Genomic DNA, 27,336 nt, shown 5'->3' on the forward strand with positions numbered 1-27,336 from the left:
TTATTATTAAAGCTTTGTAGAGCACATGGCTACTCTGAGTAGAGGGTCCAGCACTAAGTACTTTAAGGTATATCTGTCTAAAAACTAAAGCCACAAACGTCATGGCATGATCTCAAGGAGCTCTGCAAGGAATTCCACAGCTTAGTACCTAGGTAGAAGAAAGACCGGCCCCCTTGACGATTCCCCTAACTCTTGGGACTGTGGAAAGATTTGTATAGCTGGAGTGCAGGGCACGGTTCGGCTTGTAAGGCAGCACCAGAGATCTGAGGTATTAGGGACATCCATTCGCAATGAGTTCGTACATGTTGAACAATGTGTATTCGCTTCTCAATAGAAAGCCAGTGGAGATCCTGTAGAAGGCTAGCAGTAGAACTATGTTTTTAAGAGTGGGGTCCAAAGTTTTAGTCTTGATGCTACGTTCTGACTATCTGAGTGATGCCTTAGTGACCCCTATGTAGAGAATATTTCCATAACCCAGTTTGATCAATGCTTGGATCACTATTCTCTGAGCCGAAGCAGGGAGGCAGCCACGGATTTTCTCTAGCCCTCTCAGCACTCTGAAGCAGGTTGCTGCTACCTTAGTAATCTGATGGCTCATAGAGATCTTATTATCCAGCCAAAAAACAAGATTTTCAACAACCCGGACTGGGTTAGAAGCTACACCTAGAGCCCCCGGCCACAAATGAGGCCCCAAAGGTGAGGTTGGTTGCCCACCACGAGAATCTCAGTCTTGCCCCCATTCAGTTTGAGGAAATTACTGTTCATCCAGGCAATCACTTTCATGAGGCACCAAAATGTGGGATGCTTCATAATGGGTCTATGCTCCTCATTGAGTTGGCACTGCAATTCCCACTGGGCCCCACAAAGTGGCTCTTTGCCATAGATCTTTTCTTTTGCCTCAGGGTCTAATGTCCCTGACCGATGTCCGTAGAGACTGGTAGGCAAGCAGCAGGGACTTGTCAACAGGCAAGTAAGTGACATTAATTGCGAACTGATTAAGATGCACTACATAGTATTGCAATCCTAAAACTACATTTTTATCTCCCTATAGATAGCCACTTGAAAGTCCTACTTCCACGAGCTCCCATGAGGCCTGGCTATAATGGTATTTAAACGGGAAACTACATACCATCAATTCGCGAAAGTGTGATAGGAACCAACTATACTCACTTGACTTGAAAGTGTGATACGACCTTTAGCCATTACTTATTATCATGATGTGGTGAATGGGTGTGGTACGGCCTGTTCTCGTTTGGCACATTTTGTGTGTTTTCCTCAACAACAGCACTGTGCATGTGGTGACTTGTTCTGTGAGGTCCAAAAGGTGTGGCATAATATTGGCACATAAAATGGTGGGTATTAGAATTGGCTGCTCTTTTTTTATCTTTTTTTATGTGTATGTTCTGTGTATATATTTCTTCTAGGTCAGACGTCTAAAATCGGACCTTACAACCGAGTTCGGGATGGAAGTTACGAAAAACAAGTTGGTTCACTTTTCTGACAATCGTGCAGTTCCCTGTAAGTGAGTCTTAAAGAAATACCCCAAATAAGATACCCACATGAGTAGATTAGGCATCTTGTTAAGATCCTGATGAATTGCAGTTGATCCTGGTAGGGATTAGGTAGGCAAGAAACATGTTGAGCATACTTTTGTGAATTTGGGGATAATTATTATCCTAAGACGTCTCACTGATTTTTCCCTTTACCAAAGGCCCCTGCTATATAAAGGTGTTTAGAGGAACCTTTCATTAATTTTAGTTTTCCACTTCCAGTCCGACGAGGCGCAAAGTCCAGGGATGGGGCATGCCACGTTTTGGTGGCTGAGGGCGTGTGTGTCCTACAAAGGACACCTCTGATGATCCCGGTTGGTGCTATTGCTAAAATTAGTTTATTAGGACTGTCACTACAGAACTGCAGAGCCATGTTTTGACACATAGCAATTTGAACCACCATCGATATTATTTTTTTAACCACATCGCTGCTGTGGTTATTTTTCCGCTGTGCTGGAAATTGCCATTTTGCTGGTGTCATGACGAGCTCAGCTCGTCATCAGCACAGCTCAACTGTGCCTCATGACGAGCTGAGCTCGTCATGAGCATGGAAGGGGTTAAATGCTCAGACGGGATTAATTAATTCCAGCCCAAATTCTGTGAAACAAGTTCAAGCAAGCCTATTATACCAAGGTAGGATTTCTGAGACTTGGAACAGCCGTACTCAGCCTGTTTACCACTGTAATACTTGTGTCAAGCCAATGAGAGGCCACAAGGTGGGGTCCTCTGGCAATGCCCTAAACCCTCACAACATCAGTGGACTACAATGAAGCATTCGGCAATAAGAATGACGAAATTGCAGGAACCCTTTTATGGCGCTACCGTACTGCTTTAGTATGTTTTAGTCTACTGGGCAGTAGCCTAATATGGGAAGGTGGGAAAAAGAAGAGGCCTCTTTTTTTCAAGATGTAACCAAAAATGGCAGTAGAGCTCCTGTTCAGAATGAAGATAAAAGGAAACACTGTGTTGAGAACAGTCTTTCAGAACTGCTTGTCACATATCCGGTCTGGGTTCAGAGTTGGTGAATGTTTTTGTCTGCTGGGAAATACTGTGCCATTGATGACTGATAGTAACACACTGGTTATGTGTCATTTCCATTACAGTGCTGTTTTAGCACATACGTTGTGCAACAGCTGACTTCATTTGGTAACTTGGCAGGCAAACCAACATAAGAATATCTCATATTTCTAGCTTTACATCAAGCATTTGTCTTAATGTTGCATTCTTTGCAGTCCTGGCCCCTTGTCTGAGAGTGGAGTACATTCACTGCCTGGGGCAGCTCTGACCCAGTAGTATAATCAAAGTTATTGCAAAGAGCCTACTCTTAGACTGTACTTGCAATACATTTAGCAATTCATACACTAGAGCCTAGGTGCCAGTGTACCTGGTGCACTAATGGTGGTTATGCGACTGACTGGTATAAGTCATACCAAACTATAATGACTACTCTAAATGAAGGGTGGGGTTTCCCACAAAATGTTTATGAAGCTAGTGTGAATTTGCGCATTTAAAAACTTACCAACTACAAACTATGTTCAAAATCAGTACAATAACTGTTTGTGCAGATCAGGGAGGAGGATTACTGTTTGGACATCTGAAAATCTACCTATTTTTGGTCAAAGAATGTTGGAAAGAATGTATTTGTTCGAGGCATATGAGCTTTAGATCAGATGCTTTAGCATAGATCGCCACCTGGTGTTGGGTCCGGATGTTTGCACTTTATCGATCGCGGTTCCTCATTTGACGCGCATGACTCACTTCGAAAAACTTTCTATCGGAAAACTCTAGGCAGGTCGTCGGGCCTACTCGTACCGACCGCGCTAGCAGTTGATGGAACAGACTCCATTCAAGCTATGTCCCGGGTGTTGTTCTAAATTTCGCACTGACTGCTTGTCCCCGGAACAGAACAAGAAGGACTGTGACGAGTGACGATCATTCCGATCGAAAAAGACACTTTGTGATCATCGGGCTCGGTGCCACGAAATGCAACATCAGAGTGACTCCATTCTGGACATGTTTATGTTTATTATTATGTTTATTAAAACTTTTGTATCGCGCTCTGTTACCACGGGGTATCCTGGCGCGGTGAGTAAAATTTGAGAAACGGAAGAACTGAAAGCAGAGTCTGGGGGAACTACTAGTAAGGGGCATTAAACAGATGGGTTTTGAGATCTTTTTTAAACAAAGCGATGGTTGGTGAGGCTCTAAGAGAGAAAGGGAGAGCATTCCAGGCAGCGGCAGCTTTGACTGAAATGGATTGTCCTCCTATGCGAACATATTTAAATTTGGGGGTGGTTAAAAAACACAGGTTGGCCGATCGAAGGGCACGGGATGGAGCGTAAAATGAAAACCTTTTCTGCAGGTATGTTGGTCCCTGGCCGTGGACTGCTCTGAAAGCCAACACAAGAATTTTGAATAAAATTCGATGAGGAACTGGTAGCCAGTGCAGGCTGCGTAAATGGCTACGTACGCTAGATCTCCTTGGAAGGGAAAAGAGCAAGCGTACAGCGGCGTTTTGTATCACCTGCAAGCGGTGAACCATGTACGCAGGTAGACCACTAAATAAAGCATTGGCATAGTCGAGCCGAGATAAAATCAAGGCTCGAAGGACAGACTCCTTAGCTGCCCTAGGCAGAAGAGGAAAAAAATTTCCTCAAGGCACGCAGGGTGCCAAAGCAAATGCCGGTCAGTTGTTTTATATGATCGGAAAACTTAAGATCTTGACCGAACCAGACCCCCAAGTTCTTAGCTGGGCCGCCCGTCGCGCTGGGACAGGGCAGGTCCAGAGGCCAGATCTGGTCCTTAAAGTTGTCAGGGAAGGAGCCGAAGAATAGAATCTCGGACTTGTCTTCGTTGCACTTAAGTTGGACTTGTGCAAGCCACCTGAAGACTTCCGACAAACAACGTTGGACTGTTGATGGGTCGGACACACCCTTCGGCCATGTGAATAGCAGCTGAGTGTCATCAGCATATGCTATTATCTTGGCTCCCAGATGTTCTGCCAGATAGAGTAGCGGGGTCATATAGACGTTAAACAATAGCGGGCTTAACGTAGAACCCTGCGGGACACCAGTTGACAATTTTTTTGGGGCCGAACAATAGGGGGGCATCCAAACTTGTTGAGTTCTGTCATTTAAAAATGATGACAGCCAATCAAGGGCCAGCCCGGATATTCCAACAGCACGTAATCTGTCCAACAGTAGGGCATGCGGAACCGTATCGAAGGCGGCAGAGAGGTCCAATAAAATCAGGACCGCTCTGCCACCTCCGTCCAGGCACTCACGGACAGCCTCCGATACCTCAACTAAAGCAGTCTCGGTACTGTAGGCAGCTCTGAATCCAGACTGAGCTGGATGTAAAGCGTGAGAAGATTCAATAAAGCTGTCCAGTTGAACCTTCTCCGACATCTTCGGAGAAGGTTCCGGTATCCAACACCCAGCTCAAGAGCCAGAGAAAGAAGAGCAGATCTGTATGTCCGAGGCCGACTCCAACATGGAAGATGAAGAAAACATCACTGCGGGTCAGCGTACCGTGAGTACAGATCCCCCTGTGCCCATTCCCCATAAGCCAAAGGCTCGGGTGCAAATCTCCATACTTAACCAACTCTTTGACAAAGAGCATTTTTCGGCCCAGCTAGACACTGAGGTCACAAAGTCCATGGGGGCTTTAAAGTTACCTGCCAATAGAGGTTCTTTTCGCTGCTCTTTTTACAGGGGTGGCTCAAAAAACTGTGTTCACTGACAAAGCCTCCTCCTCTTACACGGCAACAATAAATCCCTCTCGTCCAGAGGTTATTCTAGACGAGTTTTTAGCAGGAACAGTGGTAGGGGAAGAGGTATGTTATGTTATGTTAAATAAATTTCTAAGGCGCGATTAACACCGTTAGGTTTCTTGGCGCCATAATGGAGAGAGCAGATGAGGGAGCAAAGAGACCAGTTATTTGTAGGATTCAGTGAAAAGAAAAGTTTTAAGGGAGGATCTGAATTTGGGGTACGGAGTGGACAACCTAAGAGGAAGGGGGAGGGGATTCCAAAAAGTGGGGGCCAAAAAGGAAAACTTAAGGCCGCCATGTTTCTTCCTCTTGTATCTAGGAATTGATAACAAGGCCAATTGGGAAGACCGGAGAGTGCGAGGGGGGACATAGGGGTGGAGGAGGGAAGAGATGAAAAGGGGACCCTGACCAGCAAGGGATTTGGAGATGATACAACCCAGCTTGAATTTACAACGAGCAGCTACCTGGAGGCAGTGGAGGCTTTTTAGGAGGGGGCTAACGTGTTGATCTCTTGGTAGACAGTGGATCAGGCGGGCAGCCTCGTTCTGGATCAGCTGAAGCCGCCTAAGTTGGTAAGCTGGAATGCCTACATAGAGCGCATTGGCGTAGTCGAGCCTCGAAATGACTAACGCAAGCAGGGCCAAGATGAGGGCCTCGGAAGTAAGTAGCCGGGAGATTTTCCGGATTTTCCTTAATTGAAAGTGGCTAGAGGAGACTACCGCGCTAATCTGGGGAGTCATAGAGAGGTCACTGCAAATGACGACTCCCAGACTTTTGGCACAGTTAGCAGGGCGGGGTGGACTGCCGAGGCTAACAGGCCAGAAGGAAGAGTCCCAGGGGTTGGAGGGGCCCCCGACAAGGACCAGCTCGGTCTTGTCGGGGTTGAGCTTCAGATGGTTTGAGCTCATCCAGTTGCTAATAAAGCAGAGGGTATTTTGGAAGGTGGAAATGGATTCAGCAGAGGAATCAATGTTGAAAATTAGTTGTATGTCATCCGCGTAATTGAACGCTGTGACATTGAACTGTCGGAGGGCACGGATAAGTGGGGAGAGATACAAATTAAAAAGGAGGGGGGATAGGGAAGAACCCTGTGGGACGCCACAGGTCAATTTGACCTGGGAGGCAGAAAACTGGGATAGCCTGACAGCTTGATGGCGTTGGGTCAGGAAGGAGCGGACCCAGGCCAGGGCGGTACCCCGGATGCCGGCCTCCCCGACACGGTCGACCAAAATATCATGGTCGACCGTGTCAAAGGCGGCTGACAGATCCAGGAGGACCAGAGCCTAGCAGATGTTAGCGTCAGCTCCCCTGCGCAATTCCTCCATAACAGAAAGAATGACTGCTTCTGTGGAGTGCGCAGGTCTGAATCCAGCCTGCTGGGGGTCCAATACACTAGAGTCTTCCACAAAGGAACTGAGAGTATGAGTGACGTGCGACTCTAAAACTTTGCTAAGAAAAGGAAGAAGGGAAATTGGGCGGTAGTTGCTCATGATGGAGGGGTCTGCCGAGGGTTTTTTTAGAATGGCAACCACCTCGGCCTGTTTGAAGGATCCAGGAACCTCCCCCGTAATCAAAGAATTGTTCAAAAGAGCAAGGAGGGGTCTGGACAGGAAGTAAAAGCTTCTCGAAGGACCGAGGGGGGGGCAACAATCGCTGGGAGAGCCAGAAGAAACTTTGTGAAGAAGTGACAAAAAGTTATCCTTTGAGATAGGGGGGATATGAGTGAGAGTGTGAGTGTGCGGATAGCTGGGAGCACAGAAAGATGTGGGAACAGGTGGAGCTGAAGTGGAGATGCTGGTTTTGATTTTGATGATTTTATCCACGAAAAATTGGTTAAGGGAGTCGCACAAGCACTGGGAGGGAAGGGGGGCAAGAGTGATTCTTTCCGGGTTAGATAATTCATCCACAATGGAAAAAATGTCTTTGGACTTATTGGAGGAATTCAAGATTTTACTTGAAAAATAACGTGATTTGGCCACTGTAATTGCTTTCTTGTACTCCTTCAACCGAGACGAGAAAATCTCTTTTGATTTGGGGGAGTAACCCCGGCGCCAGCGTCTCTCTGCCTGGCGGAGACTGAGTTTTTGTGCGCTGAGCTCAGCGGTAAACCACCTTTGGGCATCATGTCTGCGCCTCGTCTTGACCGATTTTAGAGGTGCCACAGAGTCGGCCGCAGAGGTGAGCCAGTGTGTAAGGGTTTCGGACTGAAGGTCAGTGGAGGTGGTAGGTCCAGTGGTGAGTGGGGACGATGAGCTCAGAAGGGCAGTAAATTTCTTAAGATCGGCTTTGTTCCAATTACGTGCCAGGAAATTGGATTGGCGGGCAGCAGTGATAGGGGAAGACATAGCTAAAGTAAAAGTAATGAGATGGTGATCTGACCAGAGACAGGGGAGAATGAGAGGGACAGAAATGACAAGGGAGGTGGTCCAAACTTGATCTAGAATATGGCCTTTAACATGCGATGGTGCATGTATATGTTGGGTGCAGTTGAGACTCAGCATTAGATCAGAGAAGGCGCTTGAGTCAGAAGTTTCATGGATGTCTGACGGCCAGTAATTAAAGTCACCCAGGACCAAAACGTTGGAATTGCTAATGGTAAGCTGGGTGATCAGGTCGCCAAACTGAATAGAAAAGTTAGGCATGTGTTGAGGGGGACGGTATATCAGCACACAAATGAACGAGGACCCAGGCTGCTCCAGTCTTAGTACGAGACAGTCTGTCGAGGTGATGCTAGGAGAGAGCACTGGGGAAAACCTAATGGGGTGCCTAATGATGGCTGCAACACCGCCGCCCGCTTTACCAATGGGGCGGTTGGTTTGCAGAATGTAGTAGCCTGAGGGAATGGCTGCCAGGATATCTGGAGACGAGTCGTCTGTGAGCCAGGTCTCGGTCAGGAACAAGACGTCAGGCTGTTCCGAATCCAGAAGGTGGAATATTTCTGATTGGTGGCGGACCAGAGACCGGGTGTTGAGGTACATCACAGACAATGGGGGAGTAAGGGAGCATGGAGGTGACGAGGTCCGGACCTTGAGGCCCGGAGCAGAAGAACAGTTAGAAGGCAAAATTGAAGAGATCTCAGGGAATGAAGTTCTGGTCGTGAACAGGTTGTGTAGATCCAGTTTGGGAGCGGATTGGGGAGGGGGGAGGGCGGGGTCGTGAGCAGATACAAGGAAAGAACGAGTGTAAGTGTGGGGAGAGACAGAGTGACATGCCCCTAGCCCCGGCCTGGCGCGGACGGGCGCAGACGGGCTTAACTAAGGCGCAACTCCGGCGTATAGGTAATTCGATACGCACTTCCCCCTCAAACAAACAGTGACTTCCCTCCGCTACCCCCGATCATTCCTCTCCTGTCTGGGGACGTCTCTCTCAATTCCTACCTGTCTGGAATTCAATCACCTCAGACAAGTGGGTGCTACAACTTATCCAATATAGTTACTGACTGGAGCTTACAAGCACTCCCCTAAATATTCTTCAAAGAGCACATGCAATATCACCGGAACATCTCACCCTCTTAAAGCAAGAGGGTCTAGCTCTGTTAGAAAAATATGCTATACAGTCTGTCCCATTCATATATCAAGGGACCGGGGTATACTCCCTGTAATTCTTAATTCCTAAAAAGGACAGCTCTCTCAGGCCTATACTAGACCTCAGACAGCTGAATCTGTACACACAGTCGGACCACTTTCACATGGTCACACGCCAACAGGTACTCCCACTACTTCAGCAGGGCAACTTTCTATCAACCTTAGACTTAAAGGATGCCTATTTCCATATTCCCATTCACCCTGCTCAGAGAAAATATCTCAGGTTTGTGATAGACGGACATCATCACCAATTCAAAGTTCTCCCATTCGGAGTAACTACAGCACCCATGATTTACACCAAGTGCCTGGCAGTAGTCGCAGCTCATCTAAGAAGACAGCACGATCATTTCTTCCCTTACCTAGAAGACTGGCTGATAAAAGCCAGATCACAACAAAGCTGCCTACATCACACTCAAGACAGTCCAACTGCTTCACAACTTGGGGTTCACTGTAAACCTCACCAAGTCTCACCTCCAACCATCCAACACACAAGTGTATCTAGGAGCCACAATAGACACTCTCAAAGCTCTAGCTTACCCCCAACCCAGTCAGTATTTGCAACATGCAAGCTCTAATATCACGGTTTCAGCCTCAACACTCATTACCAGCCCAAGTGTTAATGCAATTAATCGGAATGATGGCTTCTTGCATTTTAATCGTTCTCTATGCAAGACTTCAAATGTGTCCCCTACAGTAATGCTTAGGATGTCAGTAGAACCAGGCTCAAGGTCAGTTATCAGATCTGGTGTTGATAGATGGCCGTACACATCGCTCTCTACAGTGGTGAAACATATAAAAGCTTTTCAAGGGCGGCCATTTCTCGATCTTATTCCACAGATTGTGCTAACGGCAGATGCACCCCTCACCGGTTGGGGAGCAAATCTAGAAAAACATACTATTGAGGGCATGTGGACTCTGCAACAAAAACAACTATACATAAACCATCTCAAACTGCTAGCAATTTTTGTAGCACTGAAGGCTTTTCAACTTCATCTAGTAGGCAAAGCTGTCCTGATTCACACAGACAACATGACAGCGATATACTACATACAAAAGCAAGGGAGGACGCACTCTCTACATCTCTCAAAGCTAGCACAGAGCATCTGGAGATGGGCCATACCTCAAAAAATATATCTCCTTGCAGAACATCTTCCAGGAGTAGACAACCAAATTGCAGATCTCCTCAGTCAAAAACATCAGCAGACATACAAATGGGAACGTCACCCTCAAGTTCTCCTCCCATTCTTCTAAATGTGGGGCTTCCCAGGCATAGATCTGTTGCCACTCACCTAAACGCAAAATGCCCAAACTTCGCTTCCAGGCATCCACACCCATTGTCCAAAGGCAATGCACTATAGATGAATTGGTCAGGGATTTTTGCTTACACTTTTCTACCTCTCCCACTCATTCCGTTAGTGGTTCGGAAACTCAAACAGCACTCTATGACGCTTATCCTAGTTGCCCCCACATGGGCCATACAACCCTGTGTGGAAATGTACCTTTTTAGGGGTATACTGGTGCAGGGTCACCCTTTTGTCCACAGGTTCAAAAACCAACAAAGTAGAGATCAGCACTGGAGTAGGAATACATAACAAGTTTATTAATCACTCATGAGTGGGACCACGTCCACACACGTGAACAGAAATAGGAAGAACAAGTTTTAGAAATAGTTTTCAGCAAACAAGGGCAGATGAATAACTACGTTGTCAGCATAGTGGGAGGGGGAGCAGAAATACTTATGGCAGCAGTACATGATTGACAGTTAACAGGTGTACTGGCAGCTGCAAACTCTCAGCAGGTACATTGCTTTTAGCTGAGTCAGGAAGTTAACTAAAATAGATAACACAAGCACAGTAAAAAGACGAGCAGCAGAGGACGGGAGAATTACGAAGGAAAGAAAATGGACACCACATCCAAAATGGCTGCAGCGTATGCCAAGTAAAATATTACACGTTTTCCACACCTGGTTCACAATCCTGTTGGAGCCATCAGTTATTCCCCACCAAAAACTACACCTCTCCCCCAAGTTTCTTACTCAGAACTGTGGAAAGATAAGACATCCAGATCCAAATCAGCTCGACCTTGCGATCTGGCACCTGAAATCCTAGAGTTCGGCTACCTTAATCTTTAGCCAGACTGTATGAATGTTATCAAAGAGGCTAGACATCCTACCGCAAGAGCATGCTACGCAGCAAAGGGAAAAGGTTTGTGGTTTACTGTAACAACAATCAGATCGATCCCCTAGATGCTTCAACACAAGACATCATTTATCTATTACACCTACAACGTTCTAATTTAGCGTAAACATCCATACGCTTACATCTCGCTGCAATGACTGCATATCTAGAGTGCCCGCTATTAAAGCTTTTATGGAAGGACTTAAAAGCCTAATCCCCCCAGACTTCCACCTTCTCCAGCGTGTAATCTCAACATAGTCCTTTCAAGATGCATGTGTTCCCCCTTTGAGCCATTACACAAATGTGAAATACAATTTCTCACCAGAAAGGTAGCCTTCCTTATAGCCATCACTTCTCTAAGAAGAGTCTGTGAGCTTCAGCCACTAACCATAGAGGAACCATTTTTGCAAATACATCAAAACAAAGTGGTTCTTAGGACTAACCCCAAATTTGTACCTAAAGTCATCTCGGCCTTTCATATCAACCAATCTGTTGAGTTGCCTGTGTTCTTCCCTCAACCAGATTCAGTGGCAGAACGTGCCCTTCACACATTAGATGTTAAGAGAGCCTTACTATATTACATAGAAAGAACAAAACCTTTTCGGAAAACCAAACAACTTTATGTTGCTTTTGCTCCACCACATAAAGTGCATTAAAATATGCAACATTAAAGCTAAGTGCACATTAACAATTCCCCCTAGAGCGCACTCTACACGCAGACTAGGGGCTTACATGATATTTTCAGGAAACATACCCATAGATGACATCTGGAAGGATGCAACATGGTCTACACCTCCCACATTCACAAAACATTATTGTGTGGATGTGTTAATGAAACAACAAGCTATGTGGGCCAGGCAGTTTTACGAACACTATTTCAAACCACTGCAACAGCTACAGGTTAGCCACCTCTTCAGAAATAAATGCTTTATAATCAATGCTAAAGCATATGATCTACTGCTCATATGCCTCAAACAGAAAATGCTACTCACCCAGTATGCATCTGTTTTTTGGCATAGAGAGCTGTAGAGTCATATGCGCCGACCCGTCTCCCCAGGTACCCTTACCTGTTGCAGTGATATCTTACTTAGATACAATTTACATGGACATCTATCTTTATTACTTTACTAACTCCATCATCACCATTTATTGCAAAACAATCTAAGGATGGAGGTCGATGCCCATGCGTACTATCATCGAAAGGAGGAGTCACCTACCTTGTGACTGACTACAATACTTCTTCGAACAATAACAAAGTGCAAACATCCGGACCCAACATCAGATGGCGATCTATGCTGAAGCATATGACTCTACAGATCTATATGCCAAGAACAGATGCATACTGTGTAAGTAGCATTTTTCTTGGTTCAGTACCACTACCTGATGGGACATTGAAAAAAGATGAAGTAGAATTGTGGACTTACCATTACATGGCCTATTCAACCACTCTTCTAAATAGATCAGGCAACCAGAAGTGAGCGATATTGAAGGTATTTGTATATAAAGTAATAAAGTGGCAACCCTGTTTATTAATGCATCTCTCCGCCTGCAGGCATGGCCAATAGACAACTGCCCTTCGGTGATCTGTGACTGTGCGTTTGTGGATCCCTATGTACATAGTACAAAGAAAGGCAACCGCATCTTAGTCAATCCATATCCTTAGCAAACAATATTGTTGAATATGTAAATAACACTTGGTTAAGCAGTAGGGCAGACTATATCAAGGAATTTGTTGAGTATTTCTCCAAGTTCAACCTCATTGATGGATGAGAACTGCTTTAGTTATGTATTAATCTATTTAGCAATGCTCATCTACCAGAAAACTGGCTTACTGGTGCTGAATACGCCAGTCAATGGGACCATGACAAAAGAATAGGCAATCCTAAAATAGAGGTTAAGGGAAAACATTTTACAGGCCTGGGAAACCTGTCCTTCATGTTTCCTTTATTTCGGATCTATAGTATCATGAAAAGTACAATGTAAAACATTTAATATAAATACAGAAGAAATACGAATTCACTTTTAAAGAATAACATTACTCTTAAAAAATCAGGCTGGTATAACAGTTACAGTCCACCAAACCCAGGCTCATTACATTTCCAAAACCATAACCATGGCAGTGCTTATCGTTTTCCTGACTATTTGAGGCAGCACACATCACTTCAAACAGTTACACCTGCACAAAAATCCTCGTTGCAAGTTTGAGGAAGGGAAGCAGCTGTATACATTGCATGGCACTCTAACTAGTGACCAACTTTAAACCGCATCCCACATGGCACTGATATCAATTGGTGTTCGGCATGCCAATCCAGAATAGTATTCACAGCACAAAAGAAACTGGCTCCTGAACTGCTACAATAGTTATAGAGCGTAAATCTCTTCTGAATTCACATTCCGTGCATACTTTTTCAAGTTCGGTGTTGGGCATTTTTTCATTCTTTGGGCCTGTGATGAGTTTTTTAGACTCCTTGTCGCTTATGGTCCTCTCTTGGAACATTTGACCGTGATCGTGCTCTGAAGTCAAGTCAGCGTCGTCTAGCAAGTGTTTTCTGCTTGCCTTGTCTTTAGACCTGGGAAGATAGGGGTTTTTCAACCCTCTTCCTCGACTTACAATCTTTGACTTCAGTGGTTTTTCTTCCAGTGACCTTATTTTGCGTCGAGTCCTTCACTTTCAAGGACTGTTGTACACAGTCTTGCACGTGTTTTCTGTTTGCAGTTATGGCATAACTAGAACAATGTCTAATACTGCAAAATGCGGATAAGTAGCCTCAGTGATATCACCCCTTCCGATAAACAGTTTTTGATCCAGGCAAAAACTCTCAGAGAAAAGAAACTGATCTCATTCTCATATCGGTCGCTGGTACAAAGACCCTGATTTTTGAGGCTGTTTTGAACTTCTTTCTGTGTGTTTTCTTCAGGAGTTTTTTTCACACACCGCCAAACACCGCCAAGTGAAAAAGTCATTTAAAATGGAGTTGATATGTTGGCGGTATATTGCTTCCAATTAGTGTTAAAGTAAATCATGCTGACTACGTCTATGTCGACGCCCAGAAGAAAAACATTGTGAAGATATAAAGCGTCTGCAAATAACCACTGGATGGCAGAATAATGCACAGCAGACAAATCTCAAGGAGCATCAAGGTGCAAACCAATTTATACAGGTCAGTAACTCGTTTCTGATTCAACTGGAAGCTATTTTAGATCACATTTGACCCACCCGCTTCTTTGGTGGAGAGGATGGCTATGAAACCAGGGCCAGATGTTCCTAGGAAAGGGTTAGCGATGACCAAATAGTGAATTTTTGCGATTTGCTATTTAGTAATCGCAAGCACCCTGGTACAAATGTGTGTTTAATAAAATTAGTGATTCCTAATTGGTCACAAATAGACCTACCTCATTTATATTCATGATGTAGGTCTCGCTTTGCGACCCATTCGGAATCGCAAAAATCACAGGGATGTGATTTGCTGGGGTCAGCAGACCACCATGTCTGTGATTGCATTTCAATAAAGCAATTTTTTTTAAATGCAGGCCCTTTCGTGGGACCACTGCCTGCTCTTAAACAAGCATTTACAATGTAACTGTCCGCCTTTGCAAAAGTTAGAGCTATTGGCATTGTAAATGACAAATTGTTTATTTATGTGTTGCTTTTGAAAACAGATAAATAAATGGCATTGTCATTTACAATGCCAGTAGCTTAATCTCTTGCAAATGCGAGACCTATTGCATTTGCACCCACACACACACACAGAACCACACACAGAGCGCCACACACACACACACAGAGCGCCACACACACACACACAGAGCCACACACACACACAGAGCCACACACACACAAACCAAAAAATAGAAATGTCGGAACCTTACGTAAAATTTATGTTGTACTTCTTTGACAGGCGGAGGTCAGAGCTGGATATTTCTTTGCGTGCAGTCACGAGCTGCCCTGCTAGTTTGTTTTAGCTCGAGGGCTTTGGTCTGAGCTGCGAACTTCTTGCTCAGTAGCCCCTGTGTTCTATTTCTAAAATACTTTGTCTTGCCTTCCTCTCTCGCTGTGTGCAGCCTCCCCCTCATTGTCAGTGCCTCATCACCACAGCCTGATCCAACGCCGGGTTTTCCCGTTCGAGCGGAGGGCCTGTCGGAATACCAATCACCTGACCTGCTACACCTGGGCCTTGGGGGTGGAGCTTCACCGAAGGCGTCACGTTGGTGGACTACAAAGCCCACATGTCATCCTGGCCGCGCAGCGGATGTGCTCAGCGGGAGCGCCGGCGGCGTGCCAAAGGCAAGCCAGTCTGCGCCCGTCCGCGCCCGACCGGGGCCAGGGCCCCAGGATGCTGCCCAGTTTTCCTCCTATACTCCTTCAGAGTTAATGGCATGTCAGGGTAGATGGCCTATCTCTGAACGTATACAGGCCAAGTTAGTCGCCTTGGGTCTTTTTTGTCCCTTTGACTCTCCCTAATTGAACCCTGCAGCGTGGGAACCCATTGACCACAAAGATGGCGTCAACCTGTCTGCAGTGTCCTCCTCTGTCTGTCCCCCCCGTGGCCTTTTCGGCATGTCTGCTAAACTCTCGGTCTTTAGTCAAACACCAGCATGAGACTTTCTGCTTTCTTGATCAAGTCCACCCTGATTGCTTATTTCTTACCGAAACGTGGGTCTCCCGGGCATTCTCTGCTGATATCTTAGCGGCCCTCCCTGAAAATTACTATCTCCTGCGCTCTGACCGTGCTACAGGTAAAGTTGGGGGTGGGGTGGCTGCCATTATTCATTCTAGATGGTGTTTTTCTGTAATGCCTTCTCCGGTGATCCCTGCTGTAGATTATTTGGTTATGAAAACCCTATCTGTCTCTCCCCCGTTAGTTTGTGTCTTGTTCTATCGTCCCCCTCAATCTATGCCTGCCTTTCCTTCTTGAGTGAGTGAGATCTTGGCCAACTTGACAGTTAACAACTCGCGTATAGTGATTTTAGGTGACTTTAATTACTGGCCTGGTGATCCTATGGAGGACTCCCACTCTAAGGAGTTCTCTGGTTTGCTCACTGATCTGAACTTGTTACAATTGGTACACTCTCCCACCCACAAGCTCGGTCACATTCTAGACCAAATTTGGTCGGCTAATTTGGATATTTCCTTACTTTCAGTCTCTCCTTGTTTGTGGTCTGACCATTTTATGGTCTCTTTTTCTTTGCGCTAAAAATGGTGTCTAACACCCCTTTACCCACCAATGTTAAAGTGAGAAACTGGGGACGAGTTGATATTAACTCCCTCTGTTCCTCGCTATCTGCCTCTAGCCCGACTGGTGGTGACAATCCAGACCCTTCCCTTCATGACCAGGCCTTGGCCATTAATCTTTGACTTACCTCGTCCTGTGACGAACTGATCCCTTGGAGATCGATTCGTCTTAAACGCCCACATGATGCACAGAAATGGTTCTCTCCTCCCTTACAAGCTAAGAAACTTCAGCTCAGGCAGGCAGAACGTAAGTGGCGTCGGCATTATGACCCCTCTAATAAGATCATTTATTTTGCCATTCTTAGGGAATATAAAAATGATATTCTTGCCGCTAAAACACGATATTTTTCTGCAATGATACTTTCATCCCCCAATAAGTCTAAGGAAATTTTTTCTGTCCTTAATAGTCTTTCCAAACTTGACCGAGTAACTGTCAAACCCCTTCCCTCTCGGGACCTGTGTGATTCCCTTCATGATTATTTTTTCACTAAAATTGCTACTATTAAGTCTCACATTTCTCCTCCATCCCACTCTTTTGCCCCTCCTGTACCACCCCCTAGTGCACATTCTTTCTCACATTTCCCACCTATTCTGATAGAGAATTTTCTTAGCTTGGTGAGCTCCACCAAATCTGACTCCCCCACCGGTAGTTGCCCTTCATCCATTCTCCGTGAAATTTTTTCGATCTGTGCTGAGCTTCCGCATACCCTTCTCAATAAATCTCTGACTTTGGGTGTTGTTCCTAACCTTTTCAAGTCAGCCGTGATTGTTCCAGTGTTGAAAAAGGTGGGAGCCGATCCGACTATTTCCTCCAATTTCCATCCTATCTTCCCTTTTTCCCTTTTTGGGTAAGGTCTTGGAGAGACATGTCACCCAATGCCTTAGCACCTTCATAGAGGCCTCTGATTATTTCAGTCCCTATCAGGCCGGCTTCCGCCCTTCTCATTCTACAGAAACGGTCACTCTGGCAGTGCTAGATGAACTGAGAGTTAGTGCTGACCGTGGATCCTCTCAGGCCCTCGTCTTCTTGATCTGTCGGCTGCCTTTGACACGGTCGACCACTCTCTTTTGGTCGACCGTGTCAGGGCGTCTGGCATTGCTGACGTGGCCCTGAGATGGGTCTCTTCTTTCCTGGAGAACCGCCAACAGACGGTTCAGCTTTCACCCTATTCCTCTGCCCCGCGCACTGTCTCTTGTGGGGTTCCCCAAGGCTCTGCTCTCTCCCCCTCTTCTTTTTAATCTTTACATTCTTCCTTTAATCTCTGCTTTATGTAATCTGGAGGTCTCAGTGTTTAATTACGCTGACGACCTTCAACTTATTTTTACTTTATCCTCTTCTTCTGACTCTATCTCCCATTTCCGGAATACTATGATTTTCATTCAGGATTGGATGAACGCAAGTCATTTAAAGTTAAACCCTGACAAAACGGAGCTAGTCTTGTTCGGAGGCTCTTCCAATCCCTGGTCTTCCAATGTTTGGCCCTCTTCCCTTGGATCCGCCCCTTCCCCTGTTAAGTCGGTGAAGAGTCTAGGCATCAAAATCAGCGACGAGCTATCAATGCATACTCAGATCAGTATTATCGCCTCTTCCTGCTTTCTATGTCTCCGGACTATTCGCAATGTGCCTCGGTTCTTTACTACTGATGCTCTCAAGGCTATCCTCCTTGCCGTAGTTATTTCTCGAGTCGATTACGCCAATTACCTTTTTATTGGCATTCCAGCCTATGAATTACGCCGACTTCAGCCTATTCAAAACCAGGCGGCTAGGCTGATTTATAATCGGCCCAGATTCCATCATGCCCTTCCGTTGCTGAGGCAACTACACTGGTTACCGGTTGCTCATAGATGCCTTTTTAAATTAGGTTGTCTTATTTTTAAATCATTAGTTGGTTCAGCTCCCCTCTTTGTAGCTTCTAGGCTATCACCCTACAATCCCTCAACATATTTACGGTCTTCTTCCAAGAACCTCCTGGTTATCCCTCGTTTTACTAGAAAGAAACATGGGGGTGTGTCGAGCTTCTCCTTCCAGGCTCCCCGTTTGTGGAACTCCCTCCCTGATCATCTCCGATCTTCTCAATCTTACTTGGAGTTCCGCAAGGGTCTGAAGACCTGGTTGTTTACTAGAGCTTTTGCTGTCTAATTGTCACCCCGCATTGTTGCTGTCTGCTTAGCGCCATGAAACCTTTTTGGTAAACGTGCGCTCTATAAATTTCCCCAACTTCAACTTTAACCTAAATGCTGGGAGAGGCTTTAGAGTGATGGTTGTTCTTTGAGTTTCTGTGTATCTCTTGGTTTCATGCATTCGAGGAAAGGTTATTCCTTTGGTGTTTTGAGCAAACATGTCAATTGACCTGCCACAAGCCTGGCTTGACTTCAAGCTTCAGAACCCGCTTGTGCTGCTAAATGGCAAAAATTACACACACCATTGAATAAACTGAAAATCGATCACCGCTCCGCTGGCTGCCCCAGTCAGTTTTGTTCAGTAAATTCGCTGAAATGTGCTTTCCCTCTGTCATTAGTAGATCGAGTCCTTTGGCGTGTCTTGGCAAATCCGGCACTGGAGCAAAATAAGCACGTGCATCGACAAAAAGCATTTTTTTTAGTTATTTCTTAAAAACAATCAAAAAGTTAAGCTATTAAGGCTCTTAGGAAATGAGCAAAGGAGCCGGAAGCTACAGTACGGGAGCGAGTGCAACAGGAGAGAAGGATTACTTCAGTGAAACACTTCAGAGAGTAAATCACACAGTCACGCTGTTGTTAACCCGGCACTCGGTATAATTTAACCAGCGCTCAGCCAACAGAGTCCGACAGAACACAAGCACTTGGCGCCCCTTCCCCTCTCCCTTTAAGTCCTGCCCAGAACTGATGAGTTGGCATTCAAATATGCCCCTGGGACTGATTAGCACAGCCCAATGTTTCCCATTTGGACTGCTTCAGCGGGAGCACCTATGAAAAATAAATGTGTGTCGGCGATTCTGAGAAGTGTTTGCACTCTATCTCTTCAAGTGCTGCAACCTTTGAAAGAAGTGCAAATACGCTCCCATTGAAAGTGTAGTACTCCTGCTGAAAGTGCTGGCTCGCTCCCATTAAACGAGCTCTAGAAATTACAGTACATTGGCATCATCATACACAACAGTTTCAAAGCTATAGTAAGAGACTTTTAGAAAGACAGCTGTAGGACCGGGCCTTACCTGCACCTGCCCTGAGAGGCACGGGCCCCCCTGGGGCTCGTGCGCCCACCAGCTTACAGGCCGGTGTTGGGGGTGGGGGGGGGGGCTGACTGCTAGGGATTCAGCCTGGTGAAAGCAGCAGACAGGCTTCACCCCTCATCACAGGATCTGGAGCGCGTCCTCCTCTGAAGATGCAGCGAGGGTGCAATCTTGCCCAGCATCTGAGCCATGAGCCGATACGGATACGCGGCTCCGCTCTACAGTCACTTCCTCCCAAAAAAGGCTGGCAGTCTTTCAGCTGCGGCGGCAGTTTCATCAGATTTCTGCCGTGGGCCCGATGGCGCGCCATGTTTTCATATTAAACACTTTGAGTGCGCCCCTTGTACAATGGCTGCCGTGTAATTGCCTGCCTGCACTTTTTGTAACACGTTTAACAATAAATGGCTGCTTGGCAGGGGTGTGTGGATGTAAAAGGCGTGCTGCGTTATCTGATATCACAGGCTTGGCTGCAAGAGTTGCGCGTCCCTCTGACTGGAGGCTCGCTGAGCACGCAATCCACCATTAATTGGCGCCCAAAATGCCTTTACTTCAAAATACGCATGTGCTAAATTCGGAATGCTTTGAACAACCACTCGCCATGACGCATTGTCTCTTTAAGCCCTGTCCCTTTCAGACTGGGCTTCAGGACTTCCTACTCACTTAAAAGGTTCCTTTATCTTCTTTATGGGGCCATCTGGACCCATGAAAAAGATATGAAACCTTTTACTTCAGCAGTAAGTCAAGGAACCCAATCTGAAAAGGACGGGGCTTAACCCCTTCGATGCTCATGACGAGCTCAGCTCGTCATGAGGCACAGTGGAGCTGTGCTGATGACGAGCTGAGCTCGTCATGAATAATGGGAGTTATGAAATATCAGCACTGGAGAAAAATCTCCCTAGCAGCCAAGGTGTTAAAGAGAAAGAAGAACATCTCTAGGACCTCATCTCCAATGGCTGGCCACCGTTTCGGAGGCCAGCCAATGGAGAAGAGGGGCGGGGCTTAGCCCTCGCTAGTAAAGTTCTCCAAAAACATAAAATCTTGCGAGCTCGACTGCGCATGTGCGCAGTACGCCACGAGAGACCTAAAAATGTTTTGTTAAACATTCAGGGAACGGTTTCCCCCGAGACCCCTTTGTGAATGGTAGGTGGTAAAATGCGAATGTTTTGCTACTGCAAAACATTCCCACATGCTACTGTGATTCGTATTAGGAAGGGACACCCTAAACACACTTCTTCCATACCGAAACGCAAACCCAATTTGTTATTTGGTAATAGGTTATCGAATCACAAATTGGGCTTCTTTTCACATAAAATGCTTTTTTACGGTTGCAAATGGTCCGATTCTGCGAATCGGGCCGTTCGCAACCTCAAAAAAGCTTTGTATATCTCATCTCAAGATACCTTTCCCACTGTGCTCTGTAAACTACCTTAGATTGTGTTTAATGTGTGAGGCACTCAGTATCCGGTTAACAGTATAATGAGTGATGCCGGCCACACCTTTGGTCAACACTGACAATTGAAATATTTCAGTGAACAAGGTGCTGTTCTAAGCCCAACTGCTAGATATGCACGGTAAGTGACTTTAGAATATATTCGAGCTTAACAAGATCGTGATGATTTAGTTTCTCTTTATGCATTTATGTGTCTTTCTGTTGTCCGCAATCTACGTTGTTCTCTCAAATGTGTGGGTGAACTGGCACGGATCTTAACGCTCTGTCTCATCATGGATTCACACCCCGCTGTGCTAGCTTTTGTCCACGCTGATGTTTAACATGGTGTTAATTCTTCTTTTGATAACACTTAATTAGCAAAGTGCTCATTCCTTTTGCAGAACAGCTACGAACGTTGTCCGTTCGACCTTGTCAGATGTATCCGGCATATATTGTATCACGAACAGAGGCTTGTACGAGAAGCAACAAATGTAAGTAGCTTATCTTTTCCATATCATTCCCCAAACTCTCCCGCACTAGAGATGCATAGAAATCATCAGCATTACTTGTACTGGATGGAACACACATGGTATGATTCTACGTTTCCAACCAGTTGTCACTTGTCTGGACTTTCTATAACATCTCGCTTAGCCGCTCTGTGAATTACTGGCAATGCCCAGTGAAGAGGAAAGGGCCTTTCGTCCAGTCAGCCTTTGCTAATGACATTCCTCTGGATTGAAATATAATTTTTAAGCATGTTTTTTCTATGTTTATCTTAGGTGGGGGGTGCAAGCTTTTCTAGGAGGTAGTTATATTAAAAGAGGTTAATTATTGAAGAATTTGGCTCATTTCATTTAATTTGGTACGGTTAGATGTGAACGTTTCCCAAAAGAGGTTAGGCTAGCAGAACAAAGTATGTATATATATTTTTTAAGAAAGTCTTAAACGAAAACTAGTGTAATGGATTATGAAAGATTTACTCATAAAATCAGTATCAATTTCGTTCTCGAGTAGCAACTGAATGTTTATCTATTTGAATACTACTTCTTAACTTCGTCTGCAAAAATGTTCAATCTCAATCTTAAAAGTGCCTTAAAATTGTGTGGCTCTAGCTTCCACACTTTATATTTCAAAATGTCCTCACATAGTGTATATAAGAATGGATATATATATAAGTTTGTCCTTCTGTGCCTCTCGAGGCCGGGTCACCCCCTTGCCCCCTCACCTGCTCGCCTGCTGATCCTGCCTGCCGCCTCGCCTGCTGATCCTGCCTGCCGACTCGCCTGCTGTTCCTGCCCGCCGACTCAGTCGCCCCCCAGCACCCCCCAGCGGCCCAGCCACAGCTGAGCCGGCCGCTCGCCACTTTTTCCCGCCGCTGGCCCCCTGCGGCCCCGCCCACCACCGGCCCATTGGCCCAGCCGCTCGCCCAGCCGACCCGCCCTCCCGTCCCCCTTCTTAAGGGGAGAGCCTGGTAGCCGCGGGAGTGACCACTGTGGCTCTCGAGGCAGGGTCACCCCCTTGCCCCCTCACCTGCTCGCCTGCTGATCCTGCCTGCCGCCTCGCCTGCTGATCCTGCCCGCCGACTCCGTCGCCCCCCAGCAACCCCGAGCGGCCCAGCCACAGCTGAGCCGGCCGCTCGCCACTTTTTCCCGTCGCTGGCCCCCTGCGGCCCCGCCCACCACCGGCCCATTGGCCCAGCCGCTCGCCCAGCCCAGCAGACCCGCCCTCCCGTCCCCCTTCTTATGATGCCCCCTGAGCGACCGCGCAGCGGACGCGCGCAGCGGGAGCGCCGACTGAGCGCCGAAGGTGCACCAAAGGTAAGCCCGTCTGCGCTCGTCCGCGCCTGGACCGCGCCCAGTGCCAGGACCCCTGGCCCCCGAGGACCCCAGCCCACCCGCCGGACGTACGACGCCGCCGCACTCAACACCGGGCGAATCCCGGGATGCTACCGAGCCACCCCGAGACGAACCCACGGACCCTTCAGCTGCCACGCCTGCAAGTTCTCCTGCATCCGGACCTCACCAGCACCCGCCAAGCCGATCACCAGCAGCAACCACCTCAAGTGCATCCTACTCAACACCCGCTCCGTCCACAGACACATCATCGAACTCTAGAACCTCCTCGACACCACAGATCCTGACGTCGCCTTCCTCACGGAAACCTGGATGAACGACTCCTCAGCGCCCGACATCGCCATCGCCATACCAGAGGGCTACAAGATCACCCGAAGAGACCGAGGCAACCAGACGGGAGGAGGCATCGCCATCATCTACAGGGACACCATCCGCATCACGACCAACACCGACGACACCCTGACAACCGCCGAACACCTGCACTTCCAGATCCACATGGACCCCAGAACCACCCTCAGAGGCACCCTCATCTACCGACCCCCGGGACCACGCACACAATTCAGCGAAGACATCGCCGACTTCATCAGCCCGCACGCCCTCCCATCCGCTGACTACATCCTCCTGGGAGACATCAACTTCCAGCTGGAGAACAACAACGATCGCAACACCACCACCCTGCTTGACAACCTCGCCAACCTCGGACTCAAGCAGCTGGTGACCACCCCGACCCACCTCGCCGGACACACTCTCGACGCTGTCTTCTCATCCAGCAAGGACATCGTCTTCAGCCACGCCACCGGACTCCACTGGACGGACCACAGCTGCGTCCACTTCACCTTCAGAAGATCCACGATCCACCACCAACAGCAACAGGTTGCTCGAAGAAACTGGAACAAGATCACAGAAGACCAGCTCGCCGCTTCCCTGAGCCAGCACCCTCCCGCCAGCTCAGCGAACCCCTGCCAGGCCGCCGACAACCTCACAAAGTGGATCAGCAACTGCGCAGACGACCTCGCCCCACTGAGGACCCCGCCTAGCAGACCCGGCAGCAAGAAGGCCCCATGGTTCACCGACGAACTCAAGAGCTCCAAGAAGAACTGCCGAGCCCTCGAGAAAGCCTGGAGAAGGGAGCCAACACCGGACAACATGACCACCCTCAAGCTCGCCACCCGGAAGCACCATCAACTGATCCGCGCCACCAAGAAAACAGCATTCAAGGACCGGCTGGACAACAACGCACACAACTGCAAGGAACTTTTCAACATCGTGAAAGAGCTCTCCAACCCCAACGCCGGAAACAACGACATCACCCCGTCGCAAGACCTCTGCAACTCCCTCGCCTCCTACTTCCACAACAAGATCGCGGACATACACAACAGCTTCAGCCCACAAACAACGCTCCCAACGACCACACCAACGCCCCCCACCACCACCCTCAGCGCCTGGACCCGGATCAACACAGAAGACACCATCCGCACGATGAACTCTATCCACTCCGGATCCCCGACCAACCCGTGCCCCCACCACGTCGTCAACAAGGCCGACGCTGTCATCGCACCCCACCTGCGGGACATCATCAACTCCTCCTTCGACACGCCACCTTCCCTGAGAGCTGGAAGCACGCCAAACTCAGCGCTCTACTAAAGAAACCAACAGCGGACCCCACTGAACTCAAGAATTACCGCCCCATCTCGCTCCTCCCGTTCTCAGCCAAAGTCATCGAGAAGACCGTCAACAAGCAGCTGGCCGCCTTCCTCGAGATGAATGGATCCCTCGACCCCTCACAGTCTGGCTTCCGAGCCAACCACAGCACCGAGACCGCCCTCATCGCTGCCACCGATGACATCCGAGCCCTTCTGGACAACGGTGAAACAGCGGCCCTCATCCTCCTAGACCTCTCCGCGGCGTTCGACACTGTCTGCCACCGCACCCTAGTGCGGCGCCTCAGCAACACCGGAATCCAGGAGGAGGCACTGGAGTGGATCATCTTCTTCCTCGCTGGAAGGACACAGAGAGTCCGCCTACCACCGTTTAGATCTGCAGCCACGGAAGTCATCTATTTATTTATTTATTTTTAACACTTGTAAAGCGCTACTTATACCCTTGGGCGTCAAGGCGCTGAAACCATTATTAACGAAAGTGGGGAATGAGAGAAAACAGATTTGACGGATGAGAAAGGGTTACTGAGAGAAAAGCCAGGTTTTCAGGAGTTTGCGGAACTGGAACAGAGTAGCACTTTGTCTGATGTTAAGAGGCAAGGCGTTCCTCAGGGCTCCTCGCTCAGCCCCACCCTCTTCAACGTCTACATGAGCCCCCTTGCGGCCATCGCACGCCAACACAACCTCAACATCATCTCCTACGCCGACGACACCCAGCTGATCCTCTCCCTGACCAACGACCCCGCCGCGCCAGAACCAACCTCCACGAAGGGATGAAAGACGTAGCCGAGTGGATGACGACCAGCCGCCTGAAACTGAACTCAGACAAGACGGAAGTCCTCATCCTGGGCTCCTCGCCCTCCGCCTGGGACGACTCCTGGTGGCCCCCCGCCCTGGGCACCGCACCCAAACCGACAGACCACGCATGCAACCTGGGCTTCACCCTGGACTCCTCCCTCTCCATGACCAGCTCCCTGTTGTCATCAGGGGGCAGGGGGCAGGATCACGCAGTTCACCAGCCACCTGAGCCCTACAGTCTTTGCTGCTCTCCCCCGCCGCCGCTCTGGTCATCGCGGCTGCCGAGCGGGGAGAGCAGGACTCCAAGTTCCAGCAGTCCTTGTCGGACCGGGACGCCGCCCACCACCTGATTTTCGCGCCGGGAGGCGCACAAGAGGACGCTGCTCCTTCGGTGGAGCGGGAGCTCCCTGTTGTCATCAGGGGGCAGGGGGCAGGATCACGCAGTTCACCAGCCACCTGAGCCCTACAGTCTTTGCTGCTCTCCCCCGCCGCCGCTCTGGTCATCGCGGCTGCCGAGCGGGGAGAGCAGGACTCCAAGTTCCAGCAGTCCTTGTCGGACCGGGACGCCGCCCACCACCTGATTTTCGCGCCGGGAGGCGCACAAGAGGACACTGCTCCTTCGGTGGAGCGGGAGCTCCCTGTTGTCATCAGGGGGCAGGGGGCAGGATCACGCAGTTCACCAGCCACCTGAGCCCTACAGTCTTTGCTGCTCTCCCCCGCCGCCGCTCTGGTCATCGCGGCTGCCGAGCGGGGAGAGCAGGACTCCAAGTTCCAGCAGTCCTTGTCGGACCGGGACGCCGCCCACCACCTGATTTTCGCGCCGGGAGGCGCACAAGAGGACGCTGCTTCATCCGCGTCGCGGGATCGCGCGCGGGATAAGCCCGGGACAAGGGCGGGGCCATCTGCGGTCATCAGAGGCCAGAGGAGGACGGGCCGGGCCACCCCCCTTGGCCGTGCACCAAAAGGAGGTAAAAGAACTTGTTTGGAAACATCCTTTGTCCCGGGTGGTGCCTGTTGCTACTTACACCATGACACGCAAGGGGGGCCGAAAAAGTTCCACACAGTCAAGTGACCTGGCTAAGGGGACCCTGGTCCACTACTTCACCAAAACAACACCACTTACAGTCCAACAAACAGTAAGAACAGAACGAAGACGTCTGTCTATAGACTGTCCCATAAGTGACTCCTCCCCCCCACAGTCAACTGCCGCTCCACAAAGCCTATCATTGTTAGAGGAACTTAATAGTTTATGCAACACCAAGTATACTGCTGTTGAGACCACCCCTGAGCAAATTAGTGCTTCTACCCGTCCTATAGTCATTACAAGTCCCCAATCCTGCATTTTATCCCCACCATATGGAAATCTCCTGGGTACGCCAATTTCTTCACTGGCTATAGATAACACTAACCCCACAATGTCCCTCTCGCATCTTTCTGGTATAAAGCAGCAAAAACTGTCGTTGAATTCACCACTGCTTATTTCCCTTTCCCCGGAAACAAGTAAGGATCCCGCGAATCTGTTAGTCCCTGTATCCCTTACCTCACCAACCCTGTTGGCTCAGATGCAAACCATGATCAACTCTTTGATACATCCCCTGATACAAAGAATGAACAATCTTGGGGAGAGGATCGTGGCAATTGAGGAAATGACTAAGACAAACTCACTACTTCTAAAAAGTTTGGTCGGCTCTAATCACTCACAGTCTCTTACCATTACTGCAGAGTCTTTAACAACTCCTCAAAGTAACACCAACCAACTCCGACCAGCAGTCTCACATTCGTTAATTCCAACTATCCAGAATGTGCCCGCAAAACGTATAATACCACATAGTTGTTCACTTGAAACTGGGTTGAATAAAGTAACTATATCATCCAAAAGGTCACTCCCCAATCCAGTGAATATTCCACAAAAAACTAACCACATACAACTACCACCGGAGGCTGCTCCGTTTGTGTGCGTCCTTTCTGGAGTCCCAGTACTTACCAATGGAAAAACAGAAAGTCAACAAGAACTAACAAACAAGACACTGTTTTGGCTAGCAAAGAATAGACCCCTGCCTCCTGATATCGACG

The 27,336-nt window shown here is 48.1% G+C and overlaps 1 protein-coding gene across 7 annotated transcripts in view; it reads left to right on the plus strand.

Annotated features, from left to right (window-relative positions):
* LOC147717179 (signal transducer and activator of transcription 5B) overlaps positions 1–27,336 on the plus strand; it is a 1,664,723-nt gene that overhangs the window by 892,735 nt on the left and 744,652 nt on the right. For all 7 annotated transcript variants that reach the window (XM_086924123.1, XM_086924125.1, XM_086924127.1 and 4 more), the window contains one exon: positions 21,356–21,445. In XM_086924123.1, the coding sequence (XP_086780249.1) occupies positions 21,356–21,445 (90 nt within the window). The remainder of the gene's footprint in view (positions 1–21,355; positions 21,446–27,336) is intronic.

The sequence above is a fragment of the Lissotriton vulgaris genome, chromosome 5 (genome assembly GCF_964263255.1).
Source record: "Lissotriton vulgaris chromosome 5, aLisVul1.2, whole genome shotgun sequence".
Taxonomy (NCBI): Eukaryota; Metazoa; Chordata; class Amphibia; order Caudata; family Salamandridae; genus Lissotriton; species Lissotriton vulgaris.